General features: G+C 36.0%; 2 protein-coding genes across 4 annotated transcripts in view; one reads left to right on the forward strand and one right to left on the reverse strand.

The window, feature by feature from the left end:
- Positions 1 to 59: 59 nt before the first annotated feature.
- Pgm3 (phosphoglucomutase 3) lies at positions 60 to 24,500 on the forward strand. 3 transcript variants are annotated; one of them, XM_077801473.1, is made up of 14 exons: positions 60 to 144; positions 972 to 1,096; positions 2,018 to 2,223; positions 4,144 to 4,328; positions 6,217 to 6,284; positions 11,833 to 11,966; positions 12,853 to 13,048; positions 15,240 to 15,397; positions 16,069 to 16,152; positions 18,850 to 18,948; positions 20,997 to 21,110; positions 21,898 to 22,020; positions 22,979 to 23,152; positions 24,408 to 24,500. In XM_077801473.1, exons 3-14 carry the CDS (start codon positions 2,020 to 2,022, stop codon positions 24,495 to 24,497), a joined length of 1,629 nt encoding a protein of 542 aa, XP_077657599.1. In that variant the 5' UTR covers positions 60 to 144; positions 972 to 1,096; positions 2,018 to 2,019; the 3' UTR covers positions 24,498 to 24,500. The 3 variants fall into 3 exon arrangements, with proteins under 3 accessions (XP_077657599.1, XP_026266214.1, XP_026266207.1); XM_026410429.2 differs by lacking the exon at positions 24,408 to 24,500 and adding an exon at positions 23,592 to 24,401; XM_026410422.2 differs by lacking the exon at positions 972 to 1,096 and having other exon boundaries at positions 75 to 144.
- Positions 24,501 to 25,468: 968 nt separating this feature from the next.
- Positions 25,469 to 26,457, reverse strand: part of Dop1a (DOP1 leucine zipper like protein A) — a 105,124-nt gene continuing 104,135 nt past the window's right edge. The window contains exon 39 of the mRNA XM_077801472.1: positions 25,469 to 25,793. Within this exon, the coding sequence (XP_077657598.1) occupies positions 25,488 to 25,793 (306 nt within the window). The 3' untranslated portion in view covers positions 25,469 to 25,487. The remainder of the gene's footprint in view (positions 25,794 to 26,457) is intronic.

The raw sequence follows: 26,457 nt of genomic DNA on the forward strand, positions 1-26,457 counted from the left end.
CTCTGATTGGCTGAGGGGCGTGGCGACGGGCCGGAAGCAACGCAGGGCCACGTCTGCAGGTTAGAGGGCTGGAGTACAGAATCCCTGGCCGTGAATGGGGACCTTTGCAGCCCAGTGGAGGGCAAACGACGTCCCCTCTCGGAGGTGAGAATCCGCAAGGCTTAGAGGCGAGAAGGAGTCGTTCCGGGGTTTGGGGGTTCGGTGGAATCCGGCCCAGCCCGGAGCCAGCGGCCCAGGTATCCCACAGACCGCGCGCCCGACACACCTACCCGCCTCGGCGCCTTGGGACCCGGCGCGTCGGGCCAGGTCGGGGGTCTGGGCGGGGTCCCCAGGGCTGAGTACTGGGAGTCTCGCCTTGAATCGGGAACTGAGAGAGTGGGACCTATGAGGTTTGAAGATCGAATGAGAAGGGGCTGTACACAACTTTTTAAGAGAGGCACTGTTGGGACTTGCATAATATTGTCAGTAAAAGCATTTGCGTGCCCATCGAACATAGTTTTAGTATCTAAAACGTGTTAAAGAATAGGAGACAGTTGTCTTGCTTTCTGGATTTGAGGAGACTGGTTCACGCCCATATGATTAATCATGATCCATCCCTGAATGGTCAGTTTTTACAAAAATATATTCAACCTTGTGCAAGAGATTTGATTACTTTGGCCAGAACTGAATTAGTTTCCTGAATACCAGCTTTTTCCAACTGGACAAAACCAAACACTTTTCACCATTTCTTTTAATTTTTGTTCTTTGAAACACTGAAGGGCATTAAAACAAGAAGGTGAGGCATACAGCTGTGGAGTCTACTCTTCAACTCTGGGCTAATTGGGAATGCACCCAGGAAGTGCATAATATATGGGCCTCAGGGTACACTGCTGACTGAATTGGAAATCCCAAATTCCTCTGAATTAGAGTATCTCAGAAAAGGAACGACACATGTTTGACTTTGACTTTTTTTTTTTTTTTTTTTGAGATAGGTTCTTGCTAAGCTGCTGAGACTGGCCCAGAACTTGTGATCCTCCTGCTTCAGCCTCCTGAGTTGCTGGGATTACAGAAATTTGTGATCCTTCTGCCTCAGCCTACTAAGTAACTGGAATTACAGGTGTGGGTCACCCTGCCTGGCTGATTTTTAAAATTAAAAGATAACTTTACTCATAAGATGTGACTAGTCTCAGAGCTAAATTGAGAAAGGTGTCCTGAATTCTCTTTATGAAAATTGGACAATCTTCTGAAAGGTGTATTAGGGAATGTGGGCAATCTTGGAGAGGAAACTGTTATTGCTTTTGATTTTCTTTTGGGAATATGTGTCTGTAGCCTAGGACGAATAGCAGAAGATCCATATAAATTTCCCAGATATTTTGAGGTATGTTGTCCACTTGAGAATCTGACCAGTTACACACGTGAACTTAGGTTATTTAACAGGGGCCCAGATTCAAGGTTTCTCTTTTATAAAATGAGAAGATCTTTGATCTTGCAGGAGTTTCTGAATCTATGTATAAAAATCCTTCTTAGGTTGAGAGTAGACCATTTTAAGTTAATCCTGGAATAGTCCTAGAGGCAAAATGGGAGATGAATTAGAGATAAAGTGATTTCTTCTCTGAAGTAGACAATAGAAAAGTTGGGCAGGAACTTCTAGGTAATTCTAATGCTTCGGAGTTATTCTACTGTTCTTTTCTGTCTCATACATAGTTCTTTTGGGGAGGTTCAGAATAAAGCAGACCTATTAGGTTGGGGTAGCAGGTTTTTAAGAAATGTTTTTATTAGTGCATTATTTATACCTAAAAATGGGGTTCATTTGGAAAAATTCATAGATGTATACAATATAATATGCTCTATTTCAATCCCCATTACTTCCCCTTTCCTCTTTCTCCCCCTGATCCCTTTCCTATACTTATTTGTCTGTTTTCCATTTATTTATTTATTAAATTGGTACATTAAAGTCATTCATAAAAGTAGAGCGTTTCTAGTTTTTGAAGCAAATGGTCTTTGAATGATCTCTTATTATGTCTGAAAATTTTTGTAGACATGGATTTAAGTGCTATTACAAAACACTCAGCGTTACATGCCAAGCCCAGTGGACTCCTCCTTCAATATGGGACTGCTGGATTTCGAATGAAGGCAGAACATCTTGATCATATCATGTTTCGCATGGGATTATTAGCTGTCCTGAGGTCAAAACAGACAAAATCCACGATAGGAGTCATGGTGACAGCATCACACAATCCTGAGGTAATGCATTTAGTGCTCTGATAAAGCAAACAAACAAGACTAAACCCTGGTGTCTGGGCAGTTGGACCAGAATACAAATTCTAATTCTGGGAATGTGCCTTTGGATTTGAAGCAATTCTTAGGAGTGGTCATTTAGCTCAAGGCCCATTAGAGGGTGTGGAGAGAATGAAATTAGACCATTTTATGAAAAGTGTCCATATTAGAGAAATAACATAATGTCTTTCCAGCTTACTTGAATTGAGACAGTATCAGTCATTACAAAGTGTTACCTCTGTTAACTTCGCAGTAATTTAATAGATGCAGTTGGATAGGGGAAAGCAAACATTTGAAAAGACGTATTTTGAAAAATTTAAGACTTTTTTTTTTTTAAATACTTTTCCTATTTGGAATGAAGAGTCAAACAAGTAGATTCAGGGATCCAAAAGAGATCTTTGGGAAGAATAATAATGAGATTCTAGTCCTCAGGACAGTTAAGGTTTTAATCAAAATGTTCTTCTGACACAGTTATTTTTCAGCTTTATTGAGGCATAGGTGGCAAATAATATGTAGGAACTGTGCAGTGTCTTTTTTGGATATATGTTTACATTGTGGAATGACTACCACATTTAAGCTAATTAACATCCTCATCACTTCATATAGTTACTTTCTTCTAGTAATGAGAATACTTGAGATCTATTCACAATGAATTTAAAGTATATAATGCATTGTTATTAACTATAGTCACCATGTAGTACATTAGATCTGCAGAATTTATTCATAACTGCAAGTTGATACCCTTTGACCCACATTTCCCTGTTTACCCCATATCCCATCTGTCACAATCACCATTTTACTATTTCTGTGAGTTTAACATTTTTAGATTCCCTATAGGTGGTATCATGCAGTATTTGTCCATGCGTGGCTAGTTTCACTTGGCATAATGTTCTCCAGGTTTGTCCATGTTGCTGCAAATTACAGGATTTCCTTCTTTTTTTAAGGTTGAATAATAATACGTATATTTATGTATATACATACATATATATATACCACATTTTCTTCATCTTTCAGTACATGATTAGGTTCTCTTGGCTAGTTTTGACGCAATTTAAATATTTACTTTTTATTGCCACTAATACATAGTTTGAATAACATGTTTGTATCTGATTGCTAGAGCATGCGACTTTTGTCTCTGTAGCTAAATTAGCAGCAAATGGAAGGTATGTAATTCAGTGATGGATTGTAACCTCTTCCCCCTCAAACATTGCTTGTCTAATCTCTGTGTAATTACTATAAATGTGTAAATATCAATGTAGAAGTCACCATAATTGATCAGTGACTTCGCATTTATTGATAACTGTAGAAGTACTTCTCATAACTTTTGAATTGTTTCTCTAAGTTGACATGCATTCTGGACTATGCATATTTCTTTCCAGGATTTTGAGGCGAATAGCATTGGGAGTCATTTTGTGCCACCCACTAGTCAACATGCTGGCCATTACATTCTTGGAGTCCAAAGTTAGGGAGAATTGAGTCTGAGGTTTTGCTCCAGCTGTGCCCTAGTCAGTTAATTGATGCACTGATGACAGCTTTTTAAAAAAGCTTCTGTAGTTGTGTAGTTAAGTCAAATAGACGTGATATTTTAATATCAGTTGACACTTATTAGCTGTATAATCATAAGCAAATTACCTAACCTCTTTGAATCTCAGTTTTCTGTAAGATAGAACTAATAATAGGATTAATAATTACATTGATATGTGTCATGGGTAGTTAATGAGATAACATATATAATTCACCTGCCAGTGCCTGGCATTATTATTAAGTGATAACACGTGAAGTGGCGGAGCCATCACTGTCTTCTGCTGGAAAAAAACAGCAAGACTTCTTTGTCATCTCACCCTCACTTGTATGCAGGGATGGCTTATTGTTTGTTTATCTTTTAAGGAAGACAATGGTGTGAAATTGGTGGATCCTTTGGGTGAAATGTTGGCGCCATCCTGGGAGGAACATGCTACTTATTTGGCAAATGCAGAGGAAGAAGATATGCAGAGAGTGCTTATTGATATCAGTGAGAAAGAAGCTGTGGATCTGCAACAAGATGCTTTCGTAGTTATTGGTAGAGATACCAGGTGACAATAAGTGTTCTTTGCCAAAGCAGTTTTGAGAATATAATATTAATGATGGCATCTGTTATAATACCAAGACAAATGAAAAGAATTGAGTAAAGTGGAACTATCCTGAGGGGTGCCTCCCTTACCTGGCTTTTTTAGTAGGAGATGGGAGCTAAGTCATGACTGCAGCTTGCGTTTTGGAATTTCAACTATCCTTTGAAACTGAACTCTAACTCTTACAGTTTTAGAAGTTTACTTAAATTTTTTGGTGCTTCCATTTCCTCATCTATCAGATGTTGATAAGTCCTATTACAGTGTTTAAATTTTTTTTTAAACTGGTGTTTTATAATTATATGTAATAGGGGGATTCACTGTAATATATTTGTACATGCACATAACAATTTGGTCAATTTCCTCCCCCAGTTATCTCTCTTTTTGTTCCCCTCTTCCCTCCTCTTTGTCTTCTTTCTCTGCTCTACTGGTCTCCCTTCTATTTTCATGAGATCCTCCTTAATTTTTTCTGGCTTCCACATATGAGAGAAAACATACAACTATTGACATTTGAGTCTGGCTCATTTTGCTTAACATTATACTCTCAAGTGCCATCCATTTTCCTGCAGATGACATAATTTCATTCTTTGTGGCTGAATAAAACTCCATTGTATAAATATACTACATTTTTTTTTACTCATTTCATCTTCTGATGGATACCTAAGCTGATTCCATGATTTAACTATTGTGTTAAAGTATTTCTGTGAAAATTAAATAAAATAATGTGTGCCAAATACCTGTTTCCTGAAATGAGAGAAGCATGTAATAAATGGGTCCCTGAAGTTTTTTTTCCCCTTATGGCAGTAGAACACATGATTTTATAGCATTTTCTTACCCTGGAGTTCATTGGAAAATAGCAATTTTTAGTCTTTTCTGCATATTTATGATTCAGCTTTTGCCTTCCTTTACAAAACGTATCTTGTGAAATATTACATTAAAACTATTTTTTTTTTTTTGTACAAAGGATTGAACCCAGGATCTTGTGCATGCTAGGCAAGTGCTGTAGTACTGAGCTATATCCTCAGCACCTTAGATCTGGTTTTATTGAGAGATTCTTTCAAAAGGAAATCTCTCCTCAATGGCTTAGACCTTACTTTTCACCCTTTGTGTTACCAAAGGAATTTGCAAATAATGCTAATGGTAGATTTATAGATAGCAGAGAAATAGTTGAGTGATTTATATCCTAAAGTAAATAATATCCATATTGAAGCCATCCCACATATATTTGGTTCTTACCTATTTACTAATTTAAATATCACATATTTTTCTACATGGCAGTTATATAATGATATGCCTTATTTTCAGATATTTGTTCTGACTTTATAAAATGAGAAATAGGGGTTCTATATCCTCAGTAGTTTAATACCCAACAAAATAACATAGTTTTGTAAAATGACAAAAGCTGCTGAATGTGACACATGTAGAAAATCATATAAATTGCTGTTTCCCAGTGAACTTGAGAGAGAAAATGCTATATTTGTACCAATGATAACATAGGTTATAGATAGAATCTCTAATACTGTGTGTGCTTTCAATATTTATTGTTGTTGTTAACAAATATTGCTATAGTGAGACAGGAAAGTTATTTGAATATGGTGTAGTTAGGGTATCCTTCATATCTGTCTTCCAACTTCACATTCAGGCCAAAATTTTTCCAACAAATTGATTATGGAGGCTACTCGAAAATGCTCATAATTTACCCATATCTCTTTTTCAGAGTTGATTGCTTTCAGTTCAAATACAGTGAACTAATTATTTAGAAATTGGTAGCACTAATTTCTGCATTTGTTTTCACAACCATCAACATTGTTGGTTTCAGATGGGATTATATTTTTTTCTTCCTTTCCTTTCCTAGGCCCAGCAGTGAGAAATTTTCACAATCTGTGATAGATGGCGTGACTGTTCTAGGAGGTCAAGTCCATGGTATGCGGCTATTCTAAGTTATAAATAAATTCTTAAATAATTTTAAAATTATAAAAGTAATGCATATTTAAAGTTTGATGAACAATAAAAGTTAAAAAATTAATTCCTGGCTATAAAATACTTTTAACATAATCTTCCAGATTTTTTTTCTCAGCAGGCATTTTTTTCTTTTACTTTTGGCTCTTTTAAGAACATGTTTTTTAGGGTTGGGGTTGTGGTTCAGCAGTAGAATGCTTACCTATCACATGCGAGGCCCTAGGTTTGATCCTCAGCACCACATAACAGTAAATAAATAAAATAAAGGTATTGTGTCCAACTACAACTAAAAATATAAATATTAAGAAAAAAAAGAACATGTTTTTATTGATTTCACTTAGTTTATGGCACAACATACAGAGGATCAAAGCAGAGTAAGAACTCCCCAAATGTTTCTCTAGGCACTGTCTCTAGATACTAGATATAATTTCTTAAGAATTAATTGTATCAGGTCTCCTGGGACACACACACACAATATTAATATTATATATAATATTAATAATATATACACATACATATATATGTGTGTGTATGTGTGTATATATGTGTGTGTGTGTATATATATAAAGAGTACTGTAGAAATTTATAGATCTAATACAGCTTTATTTTAGTAAGGCTGAATTTTCTGATGTAAAAAATCTTTGATGTTACCTAAAGAAGCCCATTTTGTCAATTTTAAGTATTCCTATTACCTGTCAATTAGTGATAGAAAATATCTTTGGCCTGCATGTCATCATGATAAATCTCCTGGTTTATCAGAGAATTAAATACAGCACAATGTGGGCAGGGTTTCTTTTCTCCTGTCAGTTGTACCTGTTGTGAAGGTAAGGATTTCACTGGATTTTGAGGTGAATATTTTCCTAGCATCAGATCTCTCTCACTAAAATGCAAAAGTCCTCTCTCCACTTTTGGAACCCCCTCAAGCTCCTGCTGGGATCCCTTTTTGGTTTTTTCTGCCCTCAGTTAATCTAGCTTTTCCATGATCTGCTTTGCTCCCCTCTGCTCATTTTCTAGTTATTCCTTAGCCTGCTGCAGGTGAACCCCTTTCCTCATTTCCCAGGGAAATGTCTTACCCATACTCATTTGAATTGATTGTCAAATTGGATGGATAACAAAGTGGAGATTCTTAAGCTGGGGCCCCCAGAGGATGTCTTGTTAAGCTACAGAGACCCTGTGGCCTTCTTGACAGGGCACATGGTGTTAACTGTTTTGTCTGGGGAGAAGATAACATACTGTTTGTCATATACCCAGTGGGGTTTGTGCCCTAAAACTAAGAATTTTTGTTTTAAAGTTTTTACTTCAGTTGATGTTTTTGTAGTTTTCCAAATTGTTAAAACTTGCTTTTTTTAAAGTTTCTACTTGCTTGGCTCGCTTGGCCATATTCTTTTTTTTTATTGGTTATTCAAAACATTACAAAGCTCTTGACATATCATATTTCATACATTCGATTCAAGTGGGTTATGAACTCCCATTTTTACCCCAAATACAGATTGCAAAATCACATTGGTTACACATCCACATTTTTAAATAATGCCATATTAGTAACTGTTGTATTCTGCTACCTTTCCTATCTTCTACTGTCCCCCTTCCCTCCCATCTTCTCTCTCTACCCCATCTGTTGTAATTTAATACTTTCTCTTGTTTTTTTTTCCTTCCCCCTCACAACCTCTTATATGTAATTTTGTATAACAATGAGGGTCTCCTTCCATTTCCATGCAATTTCCCTTTTCTCTCCCTTTCCCTCCCACCTCATGTCTCTGTTTAAAGTTGATCTTTTCCTCCTGCTCTTCCTCCCTGCTCTGTTCTTAGTTGCTCTCATTATATCAAAGAAGACATTTGGCATTTGTTTTTTAGGGATTGGCTACCTTCACTTAGCATAATCTGCTGTAATGCCATCCATTTCCCTGCAAATTCCATGATTTTGTCATTTTTTAGTGCTGCGTAATACTCCATTGTGTATAAATGCCACATTTTTTTTTTTTATCCATTCATCTATTGAAGGGCATCTGGGTTGGTTCCACAGTCTACCTATTGTGAATTGTGCTGCTATGAACATCGATGTGGCAGTATCCCTGTAGTATGCTCTTTTAACCTCTTCAGGGAATAGTCCGAGAAGGGCAATAGCTGGATCAAATGGTGGTTCCATTCCCAGCTTTCCCAGGAATCTCCATACTGCTTTCCAAATTGGCCGCACCAATTTGCAGTCCCACCAGCAATGTACAAGAGTACCCTTTTCCCCACATCCTCGCCAGCACTTGTTGTTGTTTGCCTTCATAATGGCTGCTAATCTTACTGGAGTGAAATGGTATCTTAGGGTGGTTTTGATTTGCATTTCTCTGACTGCTAGAGATGGTGACCATTTTTTCATGTACTTGTTGATTGATTGTATGTCCTCCTCTGAGAAGTGTCTGTTCAGGTCCTTGGCCCATTTATTGATTGGGTTATTTGTTATCTTATTGTCTAATTTTTTGAGTTCTTTGTATACTCTGGATATTAGGGCTGTATCTGAAGTGTGAGGAGTAAAAATTTGTTCCCAGGATGTAGGCTCCGTATTTACCTCTCTTATTGTTTCTCTTGCTGAGAAAAAACTTTTTAGTTTGAGTAAGTCCCATTTATTGATTCTAGTTATTAACTCTTGTGCTATGGGTGTCCTATTAAGGAATTTGGAGCCCAATCCCACAATATGTAGATCGGGGCCAACTTTTTCTTCTATCAGGTACAGAGTCTCTGATTTGATATCAAGCTCTTTGATCCATTTTGAGTTAACTTTTGTGCATGGCCAGAGAAAGGGATTCGGTTTCATTTTGTTGCATATGGATTTCCAGTTTTCCCAGGACCATTTGTTGAAGATGCTATCCTTCCTCCATTGCATGCTTTTAGCCCCTTTATCAAATATAAGAAAGTTGTAATTTTGTGGATTGGTCTCTGTGTCCTCTATTCTGTACCATTGGTCCACCCACCTGTTTTGGTACCAGTACCATGCTGTTTTTGTTACTATTGCTCTGTAGTACAGTTTGAAATCTGGTATCGCTATGCCTCCTGATTCACACTTCCTGCTTAGAATTGCTTTTGCTATTCTGGGTCTTTTGTTTTTCCATATGAATTTCATGATTGCTTTATCTATTTCTACAAGAAATGCCGTTGGGATTTTGATTGGCATTGCATTAAACCTATAGAGAACTTTTGGTAATATCGCCATTTTGATAATGTTAGTTCGGCCTATCCATGAACAGGGTATATTTTTCCATCTTCTAAGGTCTTCTTCTATTTCTCTCTTTAGGGTTCTGTAGTTTTCATTGTATAAATCTTTCACCTCTTTGGTTAGGTTGATTCCCAAGTATTTTTTTTTTTTTTTGAGGATATTGTGAATGGGGTGGTTGTCCTCATTTCCATTTCAGAAGATTTGTCGCTGATGTACAGGAATGTCTTTGATTTATGTGTGTTGATTTTATATCCTGCCACTTTTCTAAATTCACTTATTAGCTCTAGTAGTTTCTTTGTAGACCCTTTTGGGTCTGTTAGATATATTATCATATCATCCGCATATAGTGATAACTTAAGTTCTTCTTTTCCTATTTTTATGCCTTTAATTTCTTTTGTCTGTCTAATTGCTCTGGCTAGTATTTCAAGGACTAAATTGAATAGAAGTGGTGAGAGAGGGCATCCCTGTCTTGTTCCAGATTTTAGAAGGAATGCCTTCAGTTTTTCTCCATTCAGAATGATGCTAGCCTGAGGCTTAGCATATATAGCTTTTACAATGTTGAGGTAAGTTCCTGTTATCCCTAGTTTTTCTAGTGTTTTGAACATAAAGGGATGCTGAACTTTGTCGAATGGTTTTTCTGCATCTATCGAGATGATCATGTGGTTCTTATGGTTAAGTCTATTGATGTAGTGAATAACATTTATTGATTTCCGTATATTGAACCAGCCTTGCATCCTGGGGATGAATCCTACTTGATCATGGTGCACAATTTTTTTGATATGCTTTTGTATTCGATTCATTGGTCATATTCTTTATTGATCTTCTCTGCTGCTTCCTCTTCTCTCTGGTCAGTTTTCTTTTTGATTCTACGTGTTTATTAAAATGATCATCCTTCTTGCCATAGCTCCAGCTACCTTTATTCATTCATTTATTAATTTATCCAAGAATTTTGATGCCTTGCTCTGAACAACCCTCTGATAGTCTGTTTCACTGAACCCCATTTTGTGTCATGTGATACATGGATGCATAGTTGTATGTGTAGCTGAAACTAATTAAGTATATAAAGAGAGGAAAGCATTATTCTATAAGACATGCTAAGGGAAGAAATAGGATTTTGTAATCAATATTAAAATTACCAAATAAACATTTACTAAATGACTATTAACTTAGACTTAATAAAAGGATCATCATCTATTCAATTAATCAAGCTAGAAGTCATTTTGTTTGGTAATTTTAATATTGATTACAAACTCCTATTTCTTCCCTTAGCCTGTCTTATCGAATAATGGTTTCCTCTCTTTACATACTTCTACTTAATTAGGGTAAGCTGTTATCCCTTATTTTTGAGCTCTTCTACCTCCTTATATCAGAGCCAAGTTTGCTTTAATGAAATGCCATTTTTCTTGTATAACTGCAGGGCTAAAGAACTTAAGTGACTCCTTTTTTGCCCCCAGTCAAAACTCTTGGATTTTGAGATCTTTGGACAGACATAGTCACTGAATGTTTGTGTTCGATACTGGTCCATCTCTGCTGTTTATTTCTCATATTTCTTGTTTATGGTGCTGTGTGTGTGTGTGTGCACGCGCGCGTGCTTAGCTATTTTGACTTGCAGCTGTTTTTCTAGGAATATTATTTATGGGACATTTTAAAGATTTATAATTAAGGTATAGTCCTCTGGCAAAGTTTAGTGGTTTCTTCTGTTGGGTACTTGGAGGCATTGCCTGGCCAGGTCTGCTTTAAATTCATTCATGACAGTGTTCTTTTGGATTCCTATGGTGATGTGCATTTAGGCTAGAATTCTGCAAGGACTTGTGCTTTTGACAGCTTTTGAGAGATGGGTTTCCTCTACTCACTGTCAAGACACTTGTCCTGGGAGTGGGTACTTGGATTCACTTCTGGCTCACCCTTGCAATGAATATATAGTCTACCAGGCTTTCAATCTCATGAGGGTCTGGTTTTCTGATGGGTTCCTTATCTTAGAGTAGCATAGCCTTTTTTTCCCACTGAAGTCCATAACTCTATTTCTACTTTAGAAGAATGCCCTCATAGCAGAACCGGTTTCTCTTAGCTCAGATCTTGGAGTATCTGCCTCCATATAGATTGTGCCTTGATCAATCTGAAGCTTTTAGGATTGAGTATGTGACATTGTAATGATTTCAGTGGATATTTATGTCTGGTTAACTTGAAAGTTAGTCTTTTTCTGTTTTCTGAGATGTTGTTTTAAAAGGGATTTGTCACCTTGTCTCACAGTGTGAATGCATGTAAGTTTGTTTTCTTTATTAAGAAATGTGAATTGTTTTTTGTATTCAGATTATGGATTGTTAACAACACCCCAGCTGCACTACATGGTATGTTGTCGAAATACCAGTGGCCAGTATGGAATGGCAACCATAGAAGGTTACTACCAGAAACTCTCCAGGGCTTTTGTGGAACTTACCAAACAGGTGAAAAAAACTTTTGAACATGCTTAGAAGTTAAACAACCTGAATAACATGATCAGTGAAACAAATGACATTTTGGCACCCTACTCCTTTCTTTTCCCCAAATGTGGCTTATCTCTGTTTCTCTCTAGGGCTCCACAAGTCTGTGTGCCTTCTAACTCTATGTTGGTATTTGCTTGGCAAGGCACATAGTATATTTTGAGATCATTGAGGGAGAAAATGTAGGGTTCTTGTTTACAGTTATCATAAGTATTTATGGAGATAAAGTTGAGTGTTGTTGGCTTAAGGAGGTAGTACTGTTGGGAAACATTTTCTTCTAGGCATATAAGCTTGTTAAACCTGGAGAGATTTGAGGGGAATAATTCATTTGATCAACAAATACTGAGTTAATGGCATAGTTTAACCAAAGCAAAGCAAAATATAACATTTCTATTTTGGGGTGAGGATGGGTGGCAGAGGATATGGACAGTTTAAGAAAATAAAACAAAATATACCTGCTAATGATATATGCTGTGAAGAAAATGACACAGTTGTTATTACTGTTCTTTCGTCTATATGTATATATAGATTCTCACATTTGAATGACTGTTATGTAATATAGGCTATAGTGTTTTTAGGGAACTCTTACTCAGGAAAATTCTAATAAAGCTTCATTTCTACAAGTTGTTCAATTGGTGAACCTATTCCAGTGTCTAGGGTGTTTTAAAATTTTATTTGGCTTTTCAGTTTTCATCTGAATGTATTTTACTTCAGTTTACCTGGTTAAAATAGATAAGTAAATGGAAATAATGGAAGATGTTTTATCATATATATATATGTATGCTTTCTTTATATTTCACTTTTAATTTTGTAACTTGAAAATTTTCTTCCACGTCTTTTTACTTTCCAGGCTTCCTGCAGTGGAGATGAATATAGATCACTGAAGGTTGACTGTGCAAATGGCATAGGGGCTTTGAAACTGAAAGAAATGGAACACTACTTCTCACAGGGACTGTCAGTTCAACTCTGTAATGATGGGACCAAAGGGAAGCTCAATCATTTATGTGGGGCTGACTTTGTAAAAAGTCATCAGAAACCTCCACAAGGTATGTAGTAATAGGTCTATAAAAACTATTTTGAGAACTGGAACCAGTCTCATTTACAAACCAAGATGGCCACTTGTATTAAGAATTCTGTAACTGTAGGGTGCTGATGATACATGCCTGTTATCTCCACTAGTAGGCTGAGGCAGGAGAAATACAAGTTCGAGGCCAGCTTCAGCAAGTTAGTGTGACTCTAAACAACTTAGCTCGACCCTGTCTCAAAATAAAAAATAAGAAGGTCTGGGGAGGTAGCTCAGTGGTAAAGTGCCCCTCAGTTTAATCACTGGTACCCCTGCCCCCCCAAAATTGTGGAGCTGGTCCTGGCTCTGTCACTTTTGGACACTTATGACTCTTCCTACTTGTCATTGCCATTCAAAACATGGTCTGCTCTTTTTGCCTGTAAGTCATACCCGTGCTCAGAGTCCTCCTTCCTGTAGGAAAGAGGAAAGGGAAAGCATAGCCAGAGAGTGCCATTCTAGAGCAATGGTTCTCAAATATCAGCACACATTAGAATCTTCTTGTTAGCCTGAAGATTTCTGGGCCCCATTCCTGAGCTTCTGATTTGCTGGATTTAGGGTAGGATTTGCTTAGGATAGAAATTTGCATTTCTGTCAAGTTTCTGGGATTTGATGAAAGTGCTGGTCTCTTGACCACACTTTGAGAATCACTGATCTAAAGGTAGCAATAGTAAGTAGCATTGTCTCTCCTTTTGTCTGCATTAGATACACTTTGGAAAGGGAAGGTAACACTGCTTCTGTAATTGTCCTTGGACTTAGGGTTTTCCACAGTGGGCAAGTTAGGAGGAAGACTGTTCTTCAGATTGTAGTTATAGTAAGAGATGTTCTAGATTTATCTTCATTATAGATCCTAAATTATTATCCTACAGTAGGCCAAATATGGCTTGCAGATTGTTTTGCTTGGTCTGCTAAGTTTGCCCACATATTAAATTGCATTAGGTGCCACTGTGTAAAAATTCAGTGATTTCTTTTAAATATTGCTGTCAACTCTTTACCAAAATCACAAAATGTCTATTCACATGTCATTAATCTATTGTTGCCCCTTCAAATAGGACATTCAGTCTTGAACTCTACACACTTCACATAGTTGTGGCACTTGTTCATTTATTCTGCTTTACTCTATTAAGCATTTGAAGTTTCAATTTAGTCAACCCATTTGATCCCCTTTTCACTGAATTGCTTATTTTGACTTCACTGACGCTTTAATTCTGTATCACTCATTTATCCACATACTGAATACTGAGCCCTCACTCTCCATTGCTCTAGGCACTGGGCCCTTAGTGTTCATAAAACCATAGCCCTCGCTTTCCAGAAGCCTACATTTTGTCCTGTAGGTAACCTTTTATCACACTCATGACAAAGCCTTTCACTTCTGAGCTGCTTCATGCTGGCTTTCTTACTCTGCTGCTATTAAGGCTAAGGAACAGCCAGATTTTCTAGTAAATTTGATGGGATAGTTGCTAAAAATAACTTTATGTAAATTTCACGAGTTATCACACTCATGACAAAGCCTTTCACTTCTGAGCTGCTTCATGCTGGCTTTCTTACTCTGCTGCTATCAAGGCTAAGGAACAGCCAGATTTTCTAGTAAATTTGATGGGATAGTTGCTAAAAATAACTTTATGTAAATTTCACGAGCCAGTTTTCTCTCACAGATGATAATTCTTTGCTTTAATAGTATATGTTGTTATTGGTGTTATGAAAAGATAAAAACTTCTATTAGAACTGTCAAAGCATATACCTCATTTATTACTGATTTTTTTTTAATATGTAAAGGACAGCACAGTACTGGATAAATTATATTCAGAAATCCCTGTAGCTTTCAAAAAAAGTTAAATGAGAAACCAGTCTAGCCAAAATGAAATTTTAATATTATAGCAAGTTAACCATAAATAGATTTTGTTCCTTTTTCAATATGCTTAGAAAGAATTTTACCTGTAAAAACTGCCAATGAACTGGATGCTGTTTAAAATTTTTTTTAATAAGGATAATTTTAAACATCTTTTGGAAAATTTATAGTAGACATGTTATAATGCATAAGGGCAGTTTCACTCATGCTTTATTGAAAAAAGTTTCCCTAGTTACTAGTGAAGACAAAAACCCCAAACTTATTTTTATTTTGATTTTCATTCCCATTTCTTGGACTGAAATGCATATTCAATCTTTCTGTGTGCTAGGAATGGAAATAAAGTTCAATGAAAGATGCTGTTCCTTTGATGGAGATGCAGACAGAATTGTGTATTACTACTGTGATGCTGATGGTCATTTTCATCTCATGGATGGAGACAAGATAGCAACATTAATTAGCAGCTTCCTTAAAGAGCTCCTGTTGGAGGTATGATAGGGAATGAGCTGCCTTATAAAACCAGAGGTAGTTCTGTATCACTTACTTGGATGTCTCATAGGCACAATTTACGGCAAGTTCTTTATGTATGTGGCCAAAAAATACAAAGAAGATGTGGTAATTACAGTCATTTCAACATTGAGGCATTGATTTTGAAACCTGAAGTTTCTCTTTTCTTCCTGGTATAAGCTAGGATTTATGATTTAAAGTTTTATGAGGTTATAAAGTTTTCATTTTTTCATAACTGACACATTGGTGATAATTCTACCAGTTAGCCTTAAAGCCCAAAATTCTAACAGAAAATATCATCTGAGATTTATTTATTATGATTATAAGCTTAGTAATGTGTGAGATCCCCCACTTTTTGGAAATCTCTTTCACTAAGTTTAAGATATAATCTGGAAAAGTATATTTAAGAACTTAATACATAATTTTATTAAAAATTTAAAGAGAGAGAGATTAGGAGACCACAAACTTATTTAAATATGATTCCTCTTAAGTAATGCTGAAAAATATTTGAGGTTTTTTTCCTGGTATACATGTAAAATTTCAGTAAGTCATTTATTGATTCAGTAGAAATGGCAGATAATTTTGTTATCCTTTAGAATTCTCACTGTTTTTGTAAACTATGGTTTTGATCTCAAATTATTGTTTTTATCTAGGTTGGAGAAAATTTGAATGTTGGGGTTGTACAAACTGCATACGCAAATGGAAGTTCAACACGCTATCTTGAAGAAGTTATGAAGGTATTGAACCATTTTCATTTTCTGGTAGCTTCTTAATTATGCTGTAAACTACTTCTGTGAAGAAAATAATGTCTTCGTGAAAGTGAACATATTGTCGTGTATAAAGTTGAGCTGTTGTCCATGTAAGGGTAAACAGAAATCAAAAACAAGCAAAAAAACTTATTTGTTCCTGATGGAAAAGGGAGAGGAGAGACTTTCTCTACTCATCTCAGAACCAAATAAGCCAGTTTTATAATCAGTAATATTTTTCTTAAGGGCTTGGAGACATCTCAAAATAATAATAAAAAAAAGAAGAAACTATTAAGGAAGACAGCACCTCTGCCCCCAATCTCATAGTTTAACTTAGATCTCTGGCTCCAACTTGTAACTATTCGTCAGAGAGATAGAAATAGTTTGTTGTTGTTGTTGTTGTTTTGTTTTTAATTGGTTCTTTTTAGTTATATATGACAATAGAATTCTTTTTGACATAACTATTAAAGCATGGAATATAATTTGTTCTAATTCAGTCCCTAGTGCTTCTCCTTCCTCTCAGAAGCAGTTTTATTATCTCTTTGGATAAAGGCAGTTGGCCAACACAAATGGTTAATTACTAGGTAAATTTATGATGAGCTTTTCATGACAAACGGTGTTACTCCTATTTGAAGACTAATAATAATGAAAAAATTATTCACGACACTTCTTAAAATGATTAAAGCAGATTTTATTCAGTTCTGCGGAGGGACTGCTCAGAGATTGCTGTAATGAAATTGTGTAGTGGTTTAGGTCAACTCCAAATACAACGGAGAGAAGTGGAAATTTTATAGCTAAGGTGAAGGGTATATGTGTGGGGTGCTAGTGCTGGTCAGTGATGGAAAGTTACTGAGAAAAAACATGGGAAAAGGGGGATGTTCTGGCTAAATGAGATTCCTCATGTAGGCAGGCCAAGATGATCAGATATCTCCTGGGGAATGGTGGGGAATGAGGACTTTGATCAGATATCAAAGTGAGGGAATTCTGTCTATACTAAGTGGGATTGTTGCTAAAATTGGGCTCTTAGAGGACATGTTAAGGGACATTGCCTAGTTGTACTGAAAGGAACCTGACCAAAAAAGAAGAAAATCTTTGTTACTTTTTACGTTGGGAACATGGAATGTTGTAAAATTGAAAATATCTACTTAGCTATATTAAAAGGTAGACTTTGTCTTTGCAATCTCCTTAGTAACTTGCCTATACAAGTGAGCATCAAAGGCCTTAATGAAACTGTTTCCTTATACTTTTGTAGATAGTGTTGATTGATCTTGTTTCTAATTATTTCCTCAACATCTACCTCATGGCACCCTCTGTACCCCACTACATATTCTAAGAGGTAGGGGGTTCATGGACAGAATTAGAAGTCTGTTGCCATTACCCTTTTTATAACTAGCTAGAGTAATATTTTTCTAACTTTTGTGTTACCCATTTCAAATTCTGGTAGGATCTGGATAGCTGAAGTGAATGTGCACAGCAGGTGGTTAAGGACTAGAAGTGTGCCCAGGCCAACAGCTGTCAGCTTTAGTCGGATTCTTTTAAGTGGAATATGAATTTTCACGTGAATTTACTTTTTTAAAAGATATAATGGATACGCAAAGCAAAGTGGACACTGCTAGTTCATGACCTGATTTAAATATATAGTTACAGTAAACTTGATCTGGAGCCCAGCTGCCTACCTTTCAGGATTCTTAGTATTTAGGTATTCTTAGTATTTATTTAAGAATGGGGATATGTTCTGAGAAATTTGTCAGTGTGTCATTTAGGCAAAATATGTTGAGTGTACTCAATGCAAACTAAGATGGCTACAATGTCACTGGGTGACATAATCTTATGGAACAACTGTAGTAGATGCAGTCTGTTGACAAAAATATCACACAATAGTGCACAATCATAGTTTAATTGTCAGTTTATGTCTTAAAAATGTCTTAAAGGTAAGGTACCTGTTATAAAACTGAATACACATCAGAAACCCACTCTCTTTGGATTAAATATTTTTAGCCTTACTGTTCCTGAGCTCTGCTAAGACAAATGTGGATCTTGATGTCTCTTTTGTAGTTTTGCTATGGTCAGTTCTTCTACCATTCTTAAATCTCTACTCATGACATCCCTATCCATTCTTGCTATTCCAATCACTATGATTTCTTACTAGGATTGATCCTAGAAACCTCCTAACTGACCCTGTTTCTTAACCTTAAGCCAGGAGTTGGCCTGAGAACCAAATCTAGTTTGCTACTGTTTGTAAATAAAATTTTATTTGTATAGAATCTTGTACATTTGTATGGTTCCTGGCTGCTTTTACACTACAATGGCAGAATCAAATAGTTGTGAGAGACATTATGTCTACAAAGCCTAAAATATTTGCTATCTGGCCCTGTACAGGAGAAGCTTGCAAACCCCTGCTATAAGCCGTTTTCTCCATACTGTAGCCTAAACAGTTTCATAAAGCAATTAGATCACATAGTGACCCCACTTGAAATCTATTGTTATCTTATTAGGACACCCTCAGTTTTGTCACTTTGCTATGAGTTTCTAGTGCCTTCACTCCCCCATACTGACACTGTTTTGTATTTTAGTGCTTAATCATCTTCCTTACTAGACTAAGGTCCAGATTTTGTTCTCTGTTTTATCCCTGAGATAGTAGGTATATAATAAACATTTATTGTGTTTCCTTTCATGTGTGTATTACAGGTACCTGTTTACTGCACTAAAACCGGTGTAAAACATTTGCACCACAAGGCTCAAGAGTTTGACATTGGAGTTTATTTTGAAGCAAATGGGCATGGAACAGTAAGTTCTCAAAGATCACATCTGGCCTTAGCTGGTACTTTTCTTTATAATTGGAAAGTTTTATCTGGGTAGTAATAGCTAATATTCTACTTTGTTGAAATGACTAGATGGAGGTCATAAGATTATTTGGTTTGTGTATATTTTCAGGTGTTGTGAAACTGTTTCTCTTTTAGATTATAATGATCTTTTGTGGAGATATACACTAATTTGTTCTTTTAATAATATGCAATACTTTATTTTCTTATAAGCAGATTATCTTTACATTTTCCTTTCACTAGCCATAGGAGGAAAAAGTTCAGTAGCTGTGTTGAATTAAGAGTTATAATTTGAGGAATTGAGTTTAGTATTTTTTAAAATATATTTTTGGTTGTTAATGGATTCAATATCTTTATTTTTATATGGTGCTGAGGTTCAAACCCAGTGCCTCACACATGCAAGGCAAGTGCTCTACCACTGAGCTATAGTCTCAGCCCGAGTTTAGTTTTTTAATGGCTTTTTGTGGGGGATACTGGGGATTTTGAACAGGGGTGTCCTACCTCTGAGCTATACCCCCAGCACTTTAGTTTTTGAGATAGGGTCTCACTAAATAGTCCAGGGTAGCCTCAGACTTGCAAGTCTCCTGCCTCATTGCTAGGATCATAGGCATGTGTCATCATGCCTGATTGTTTTTATGGCTTAGCAGAAAGAATATTTTGAAAAATTTTGACAAAATTCACATACTATAAAATCCACCATTTAAAGTGGGTTTTAGATTCCTGAGGCACAGGATTTTTTTTTAAAGCCTAAATGAATTTGAGGTGGTGAACAGAAAATTTGAATCTAGGTGCAGTCATTTTCCTCACTAATTCAAAATTGCCTTCTGGAGGCCATAAGTATAAGGAAAAGAATGAGAATAATATGTTCTTACAAAATGCAATTAAGATATAACTTCACTGATCTAATGCAGAGGTTGGTAAATGGTTAAGGGTAGGTAGAAAATAGTTTCAGCATTGTAAGCCATAAGGTCTCTGTGGGAACTGCTTAGGTCTGCTTCTGTAGTATAAATTAATGGGTATGACTGAGTTCCTATAAAAACTATTTACAAAACAGGCAATCAGCCTATATCTTATTTTACCCACAAATATGTATCTCATCAACTAGTTGAGCATAGTGTATTGTTCCTCCTCTTTATTTTTATATGGTGCTGAGGTTCTTGTGGGCTACAAAAGATTGGGTAGACATTTCAAAATAACAGGAATCTTGAACATGTTTATTATTATTTTTTAAAATTTTTTTAAAAAACTTTTATTTATTTATTTATTTTTATTGTGGTGCTGAGAATTGAACCCAGGGCCCCGCACTTGTTAGGCGAGTGCTCTACCTCTGAGCCACAACCCAGCCCTCCCTTTTTATTTTTATTTTTATTTTTTTTTTAAAGAGAGAGTGAGAGATGGGGTGGGGTGAGAGAGAGAGAGAGGAGAGAGAATTTTAATATTTATTTTTTAGTTTTCGGTGAAAACAACATCTTTGTTTGTATGTGGTGCTGAGGATCGAACCCAGGCCACATGCATGCCAGGCGAGCATGCTACCACTTGAGCCACATCCCCAGCCCCGAACATGTTTATTATTGATAATCTGTGACACAATCTGCCATACTGTGTTAAATGAGCCTTTTTTCTCATGTTGCTTAGCTAGTTATCCTTTAAAGGATATAGGCAAGCTTAAGTAACCCGCATTGCTTTCACTGATACAGGGGAAAACAGAATCAACTCTTACGTATTTTTTTTTTTTTTTTAACAGTGCCAGAGATTGAACCAAGGCTTTACACGTTAGGCAAGGCTCTACCACTGAGCCACATTCCCAGCCTGATAACCAGTTTTATCATGCACAAACTTTTCTCCTATTAATACACTTTAGATTTTGATCTTGAATTAATTAACATAAGGCTGGCATTATTTTCCCCCTTAGTTTCTCCAGATTCACTTACAGTGCAGTCAGTTACCTAACATGATATTACTTCTGACTGTGGCCTGGATGGTGTTTTGTGATATAATATGCTTGTCTTGTAGGCGCTGTTTAGTAAAGCTGTTGAAGACAAGATAAACCAACTCGCAAGAGAATTAGAAGATAAGAAAGGAAAAGCTGCTAAGATTCTTAGAAATATCATTGACTTGTTTAACCAGGTCAGAACTAATCGTGGGATTTTGGTTACCTTAACGTTATTTGGAAATTGGAAAGGACAATGTGTAACATTAAAAATTTAAGTGAAGACAGCCTGGGCTGGTGATGGCATATACAGTTGAGAGTTACAGTGAAATGGAGTGACAGAGATTTTTTTATATGCTTCCCTCTGACTTGTTGAATTCAGCAACAGTATGCGCATACGTTACTAATTTTTAAACCAACAAAATAATTCTTTGACAGGGGACATTTATATTGCTTATATAGTTGATATTAGAGTGGAGCATGGCTATGGAAGAGCAATAATTGAGACAGGGAAGTTCATTAGTGATGGAACTAACATTTGAGTGTCTTGTATAATCCTTGCAGTAATCAGGGAAAAGTGGTTATTATAATTTCCATTTTAAAAATGAAGAAACAAAAGCTTGTTTCTTTAAAAGTTTCAGTTGTATCTTACACCAGAGTTCATTTTGTCCATTTTACCATGATGCTTTCCATTGTACAGCTCAAAAAGGCTCAATAGGAAAATTTGAGTCAGGCTGAAACCCTAAGTTATTCTTCTAATTTTATAGGTGAGAAGACAAAAGGCAAATTTCTTATGAGTTAGTTTCAGTATTCTTTGTATACCTTATCTTTCATGGATATCTGTATCGACACTCTAAATAATAATCAGCATGAGGACAACAAGCACTGGACACTATGCCTGATTTTCTAAGATGGTGAACATTCACCTGCAAGTTTTGCTTGTGTTAAGAGTGGTTTCTTCTGTTTTGTTTCCCAATCTTGCAGGCAGCTGGTGATGCTATTGCTGACATGCTGGTGATTGAGGCAATCCTGGCTTTAAAGAACCTGACTATACAACAGTGGGATGCTCTTTATACTGACCTTCCGAATAGACAACTCAAAGTTAAGGTCTGAGAGAGATGATTTTTCTGAATATTAACTAAGTTATTCTAAATCTTGCTATATAAAAATTTCAATGTATTATATTCTGGCCTATACACATTACGTAGAAAATAAGGCCTTATAATATCTTTCTCACATCTTTAAAAATTATAGAATAACACTGATAAGTATTTGGTTTTAAACTTTATTTTAAAGAATATTATGTGTACCTATGTATCACTTTTTTTTTTAAATATGGAAAAGTTAAATGGAGAGAAAACAAAATCATAAACTGTGCACCTAGCTTCAACAGATTTCTATTATAATTCTATACATTCTGAATATCCCCCATATTATTTTTATAGCTGTTGCTTCAAGTGAAAATATTTCCTCTGCATTATTTTTGGTTCACAAATACTTCTTGAGAGTAGATGCTGAGAAATAGAATCTATGGGCTCAGAAATTTTAAAAGTCATTTCAGATAAATTCCTATTAGATTAGTATATAGATTTATATCAGACTATACATTTTGTATTAGAATTATTGAAAGAAAGATACTAAGGCCAGAGATCACACAAATAGCTCCTGATTACTCAAATTTGTATTTGGCATATTTAAGAAATTCTTTTCATAGCCCTCTTAAATCATTTGATCAATGATTACACTGGGATCCAAGGTATGATGTAGAATTTTACTGGCCATTATTTTAGTGGTAGCTATGAGTCCAAAGGTAATTCTTGAAGAGAGAAGTTGTACAAATGTTGAAATTAATAATTCTGACCTTGGAGAAATAAAATTTTAATGGCAATTTCATCTTCTGTTTACCCTGATACTTCATTATTTCAGTGATATAATTTGTGGTACAATAAACTGAAATATTGTCATTAAAATGAATGAGGTATAATCTTCTGGTGGGAATTATGTTGAATGGGCTATACTTCTGAAAGGGAGTATAATATAAGGAGTATGAAATGCTTGTGCTTAGGTTGCTGACAGGAAAGTTATTAGCACCACAGATGCTGAAAGACAAGCAGTTACACCACCTGGACTACAGGAGGCAATTAATGACCTGGTAAAGAAGTACAGGCTCTCCAGAGCGTTTGTCCGGCCCTCTGGTACAGAAGATGTCATCCGAGTGTATGCAGAAGCAGATTCACAAGTAAGCTGGGATATAGTTCTATTGAAAAAATTTGAATGAGAGCCTAATAACATAGAGGGAAAAGGAGAAACAATATGAGAAGAGAGAAAACCAATAGTATTTAGAATCTCACTATGGTAATTGTTATGTCTTTGAGATTTGTTTGTAGAGCCTTTTAAAATCATTAAGAGTATAAAATTATCATGAGTAGTAGTGACACAGTTGAATAGATTTAGAGCCTGTTGGTCTAGTTCCCCTGATATTTTTCTTTCAATTTGTTGTAGACTTCTTGAAAGTGTCATATTTCTAATGGGAACAGGAATAAGTAATAAACCCTTGGTTTATACATTGAGAAGTAAATGATCCTTTTTTTTTTTTTTTAAACTGGGGATTGAGTCCAGGCATCTTCTACCATTGAGCTATATCCTCAACCTGCATTTTTTTTTTTTTTTTGAGACAGGGTCTCACTGAAGCTGGCCTCAAACTTGCCATCCTCCTGCCTCAGCCTCCCAAGTAGCTGGGATTACAGACATGTGCCCAGTTTAGATTATTCCTTTGTTCTCTTAAAAACATAATCCTGTGATTTTTAAACTGCCAGCTTTGTAGCCTATTTCTAAACCAATTGGTACTAATCATCATGAGTTCTTAACTTGCTTTTTAAATGTTTGCATTAAATAACAGCCTTACTCTTCGCCTCTGCTATTTCTAGATGGGGTCAAGTCCTGAGGTCTGGAATTACACAATTTGCCTTCTTCACATACACCATATTGTCTGTCACCTCAAGCCCTTGATAAAAGTGTCTGCATAACCACGCAAAGTACACTGGTTGAAGAGGGTCTCAGATGGAGGCATTTCCAGTTAACTTATATAAGACCTGTATTATTATTTTTTAAACAGAAGCATAGGCCAGCTTGGAATACAGTGAGAATAGCCTTTATGGGTGAAGGAAAGGGTAGCTGAGTTGCAAGAGTTATTTCTCTTAGGCCAACTATGGCCTTCTTACCTGTTAAAGGGACTAGGTTTTATTGAATTTATTAAGTTTTGGAATAACTAATTTTATAACCTGAATTGATTAACTGAAAACTTACCTTATATAGAAGACTTTGACTTGCTTTCCATTTATCTAAATGCCTTGGAATTTGTTACTGAAAGATGAAAAAAGAAGTTTTCATTTGAATATGCTAGTGAAACAAAATCAGGAAATACCCTCCCCTAGAATGCAACTAAAATATAGCAGATGCCATGTCTTTCTCATCTCCCTTTATGTAATTTGCAGGAAAGTGCTGATAGCCTCGCGCATGAAGTGAGCTTGGCAGTATTTGATTTGGCTGGAGGAATTGGAGAAAGACCTCAACCAGGTTTCTGAAGATCATTTTTATATTCTGAGAAAATGGATTTTTTAAAAGCTTTGACAAAACTGTCAGTAATGGTAGTATCCAGACATTTATAATGTACCTTATCGGTTGTTTCTAGATTTGTTTTTTCTAAAACACTACCAGAAAATTTCTTGAGAAATACACACACTTTATAACTTGTTAAAGAAGCTTACCTCTAATTTCATTCTCACTCATGTAAAAATGTTAGGGCATAAATATAATTTAATCATTAATTTTGCAGTGTATGCCAGGAATAATTCATGCAGGTTGCTCAAAGATTAAATTTTATTACCACCTTCTTGTGATGTTTTTGGCATCGCCGTTACGCAACCAAGATGCAACCATCCTTGATACAAATGGGAGCGTGGAAAAGATTTGACACAACCAACTTTTTCATGGGAGATCTTAATAAATATGAGATGACTTACCTGTCTGCTTAGCACCGTCAGGAAATGAGAGGTGGTGGGGCCTGTGCTGTCTTTCTGAGGCTATAGGGTCCAACCTTCAGTTATTCTTCATGCTCTTAGTGAACGTATGTGAAGAGAACTGAATCTAGTATGTTACTAAGCCTCTGATGGCAAAATGACACCATTCCAATACTAGAACATGATTCATAACAGAAAGGAAAAAGTCCCCAATCTAAATTAAACTGAGCCTGAAACCAATAGAAAAAAATGTGCAGTGTGTATTTTGCAGATTTAAGACAACTGAGGACAATAAAACAATGGACTATATATGTATATATAGATCTCTCATAGGCACCATAATCAATATGAGCCAACAATATTTAAACTTGATTCAGGTCACATCCAGTCATTAGCTCTTATTTACAAATTTTTAAATTAAATACAACCTGAAGTGTGTTTTGTTACAAAAAAAAAAAAAAAAAAAGAAAAGAAACTATACAACTCAGAGCAATGTGTCTGTTTGTTTTAAATAATTACATTTACATTTAAACTAAATGGAACCACTGGTGGTGCTCAAGTTTTTATCACTCCTTCGAGAAAATCCTTTTCTACCATCTCTTCTATTTTTTGCCTGGCTTTGCTGGAAAATGGTTTGTGGTTTTCCAGTTTCATGTCCTTAGTAGGGAAGGTGTTTGAGTAGAGGATGGGGCTCCCTGAGTGTCCTCCACACCGACTTGTGACTTTGCTGTTGAAGACTTGGCTGAGGACATTGAAGAATGGCAGCAGCTGTTCCATACTGCGCACTGTGCAGATGGTGAGCAGCAAGTGCCCTGGCTCCCAACCCAATGTTCTCCCTGAGTTATCTTCCTCTGGATTTTTCTGCAGAAAACAAAATTGAAGTTGTTATTAGACTATATGTTAGAAAAATTAAAAGGACCTAAACAGCAAAGTTTAAAACCCTTGCTTCTGAGGCCCTTTTAGTGCCATCTAACACCCCTCTTGTAGTTATATTTTCCAGTAGAATGCATAACTAAGTTTATTTAATAGAAATGATTCTAGACAAATATAAAAGCTGATGGTATGCTTTAGCATATACTCAAAAAAGCTCCTAGGTTTTTGGATTCTCACTAACATAACCAAGGACTAGATCACAAAATGATTATAAAAGAGAATTAAGAAAGCTTTATGTATTTCACCATTAGTAAATCAATTAATTTCCTTTTAACTAAGTAACCTAAACTTGCTAGAAGATAATAGCAGGGTATATAAGTGAATAATTACTGTCAATATTGCAGTACCAAGGAAGGAAGGGATCCTTCAGGGGAGACACTGCTATCATTTTCTGGGGAGGGAAGGAAAGCTGGACCTTGAGTCAAAGGAACTGGGTTAGTGCCCTGGCTGTGACATTTACTTACTGTTACATACCTGGGTAAGATATATAAAGGTTCCTCACTGATAAAATGTGAAGTCAAATGAGAATGTATGTGAAAACTCAACTAATGTAAACACCAGTAATTTCTTTATTAAGTTAATTCAGGACACT

This window comes from Urocitellus parryii, chromosome 8, assembly GCF_045843805.1.
Source record: "Urocitellus parryii isolate mUroPar1 chromosome 8, mUroPar1.hap1, whole genome shotgun sequence".
Taxonomy (NCBI): Eukaryota; Metazoa; Chordata; class Mammalia; order Rodentia; family Sciuridae; genus Urocitellus; species Urocitellus parryii.

Bases quoted from the DNA above. Each gene is read 5' to 3' on its own strand.
- Pgm3 (XM_077801473.1), top strand. From the start codon at position 2,020: ATGGATTTAAGTGCTATTACAAAACACTCAGCGTTACATGCCAAGCCC. The intron at 2,224-4,143 runs GTAATGCATTTA...TTATCTTTTAAG, and splicing joins CAGCATCACACAATCCTGAG to GAAGACAATGGTGTGAAATT. The intron at 13,049-15,239 runs GTATGTAGTAAT...TCTGTGTGCTAG, and splicing joins TCATCAGAAACCTCCACAAG to GAATGGAAATAAAGTTCAAT.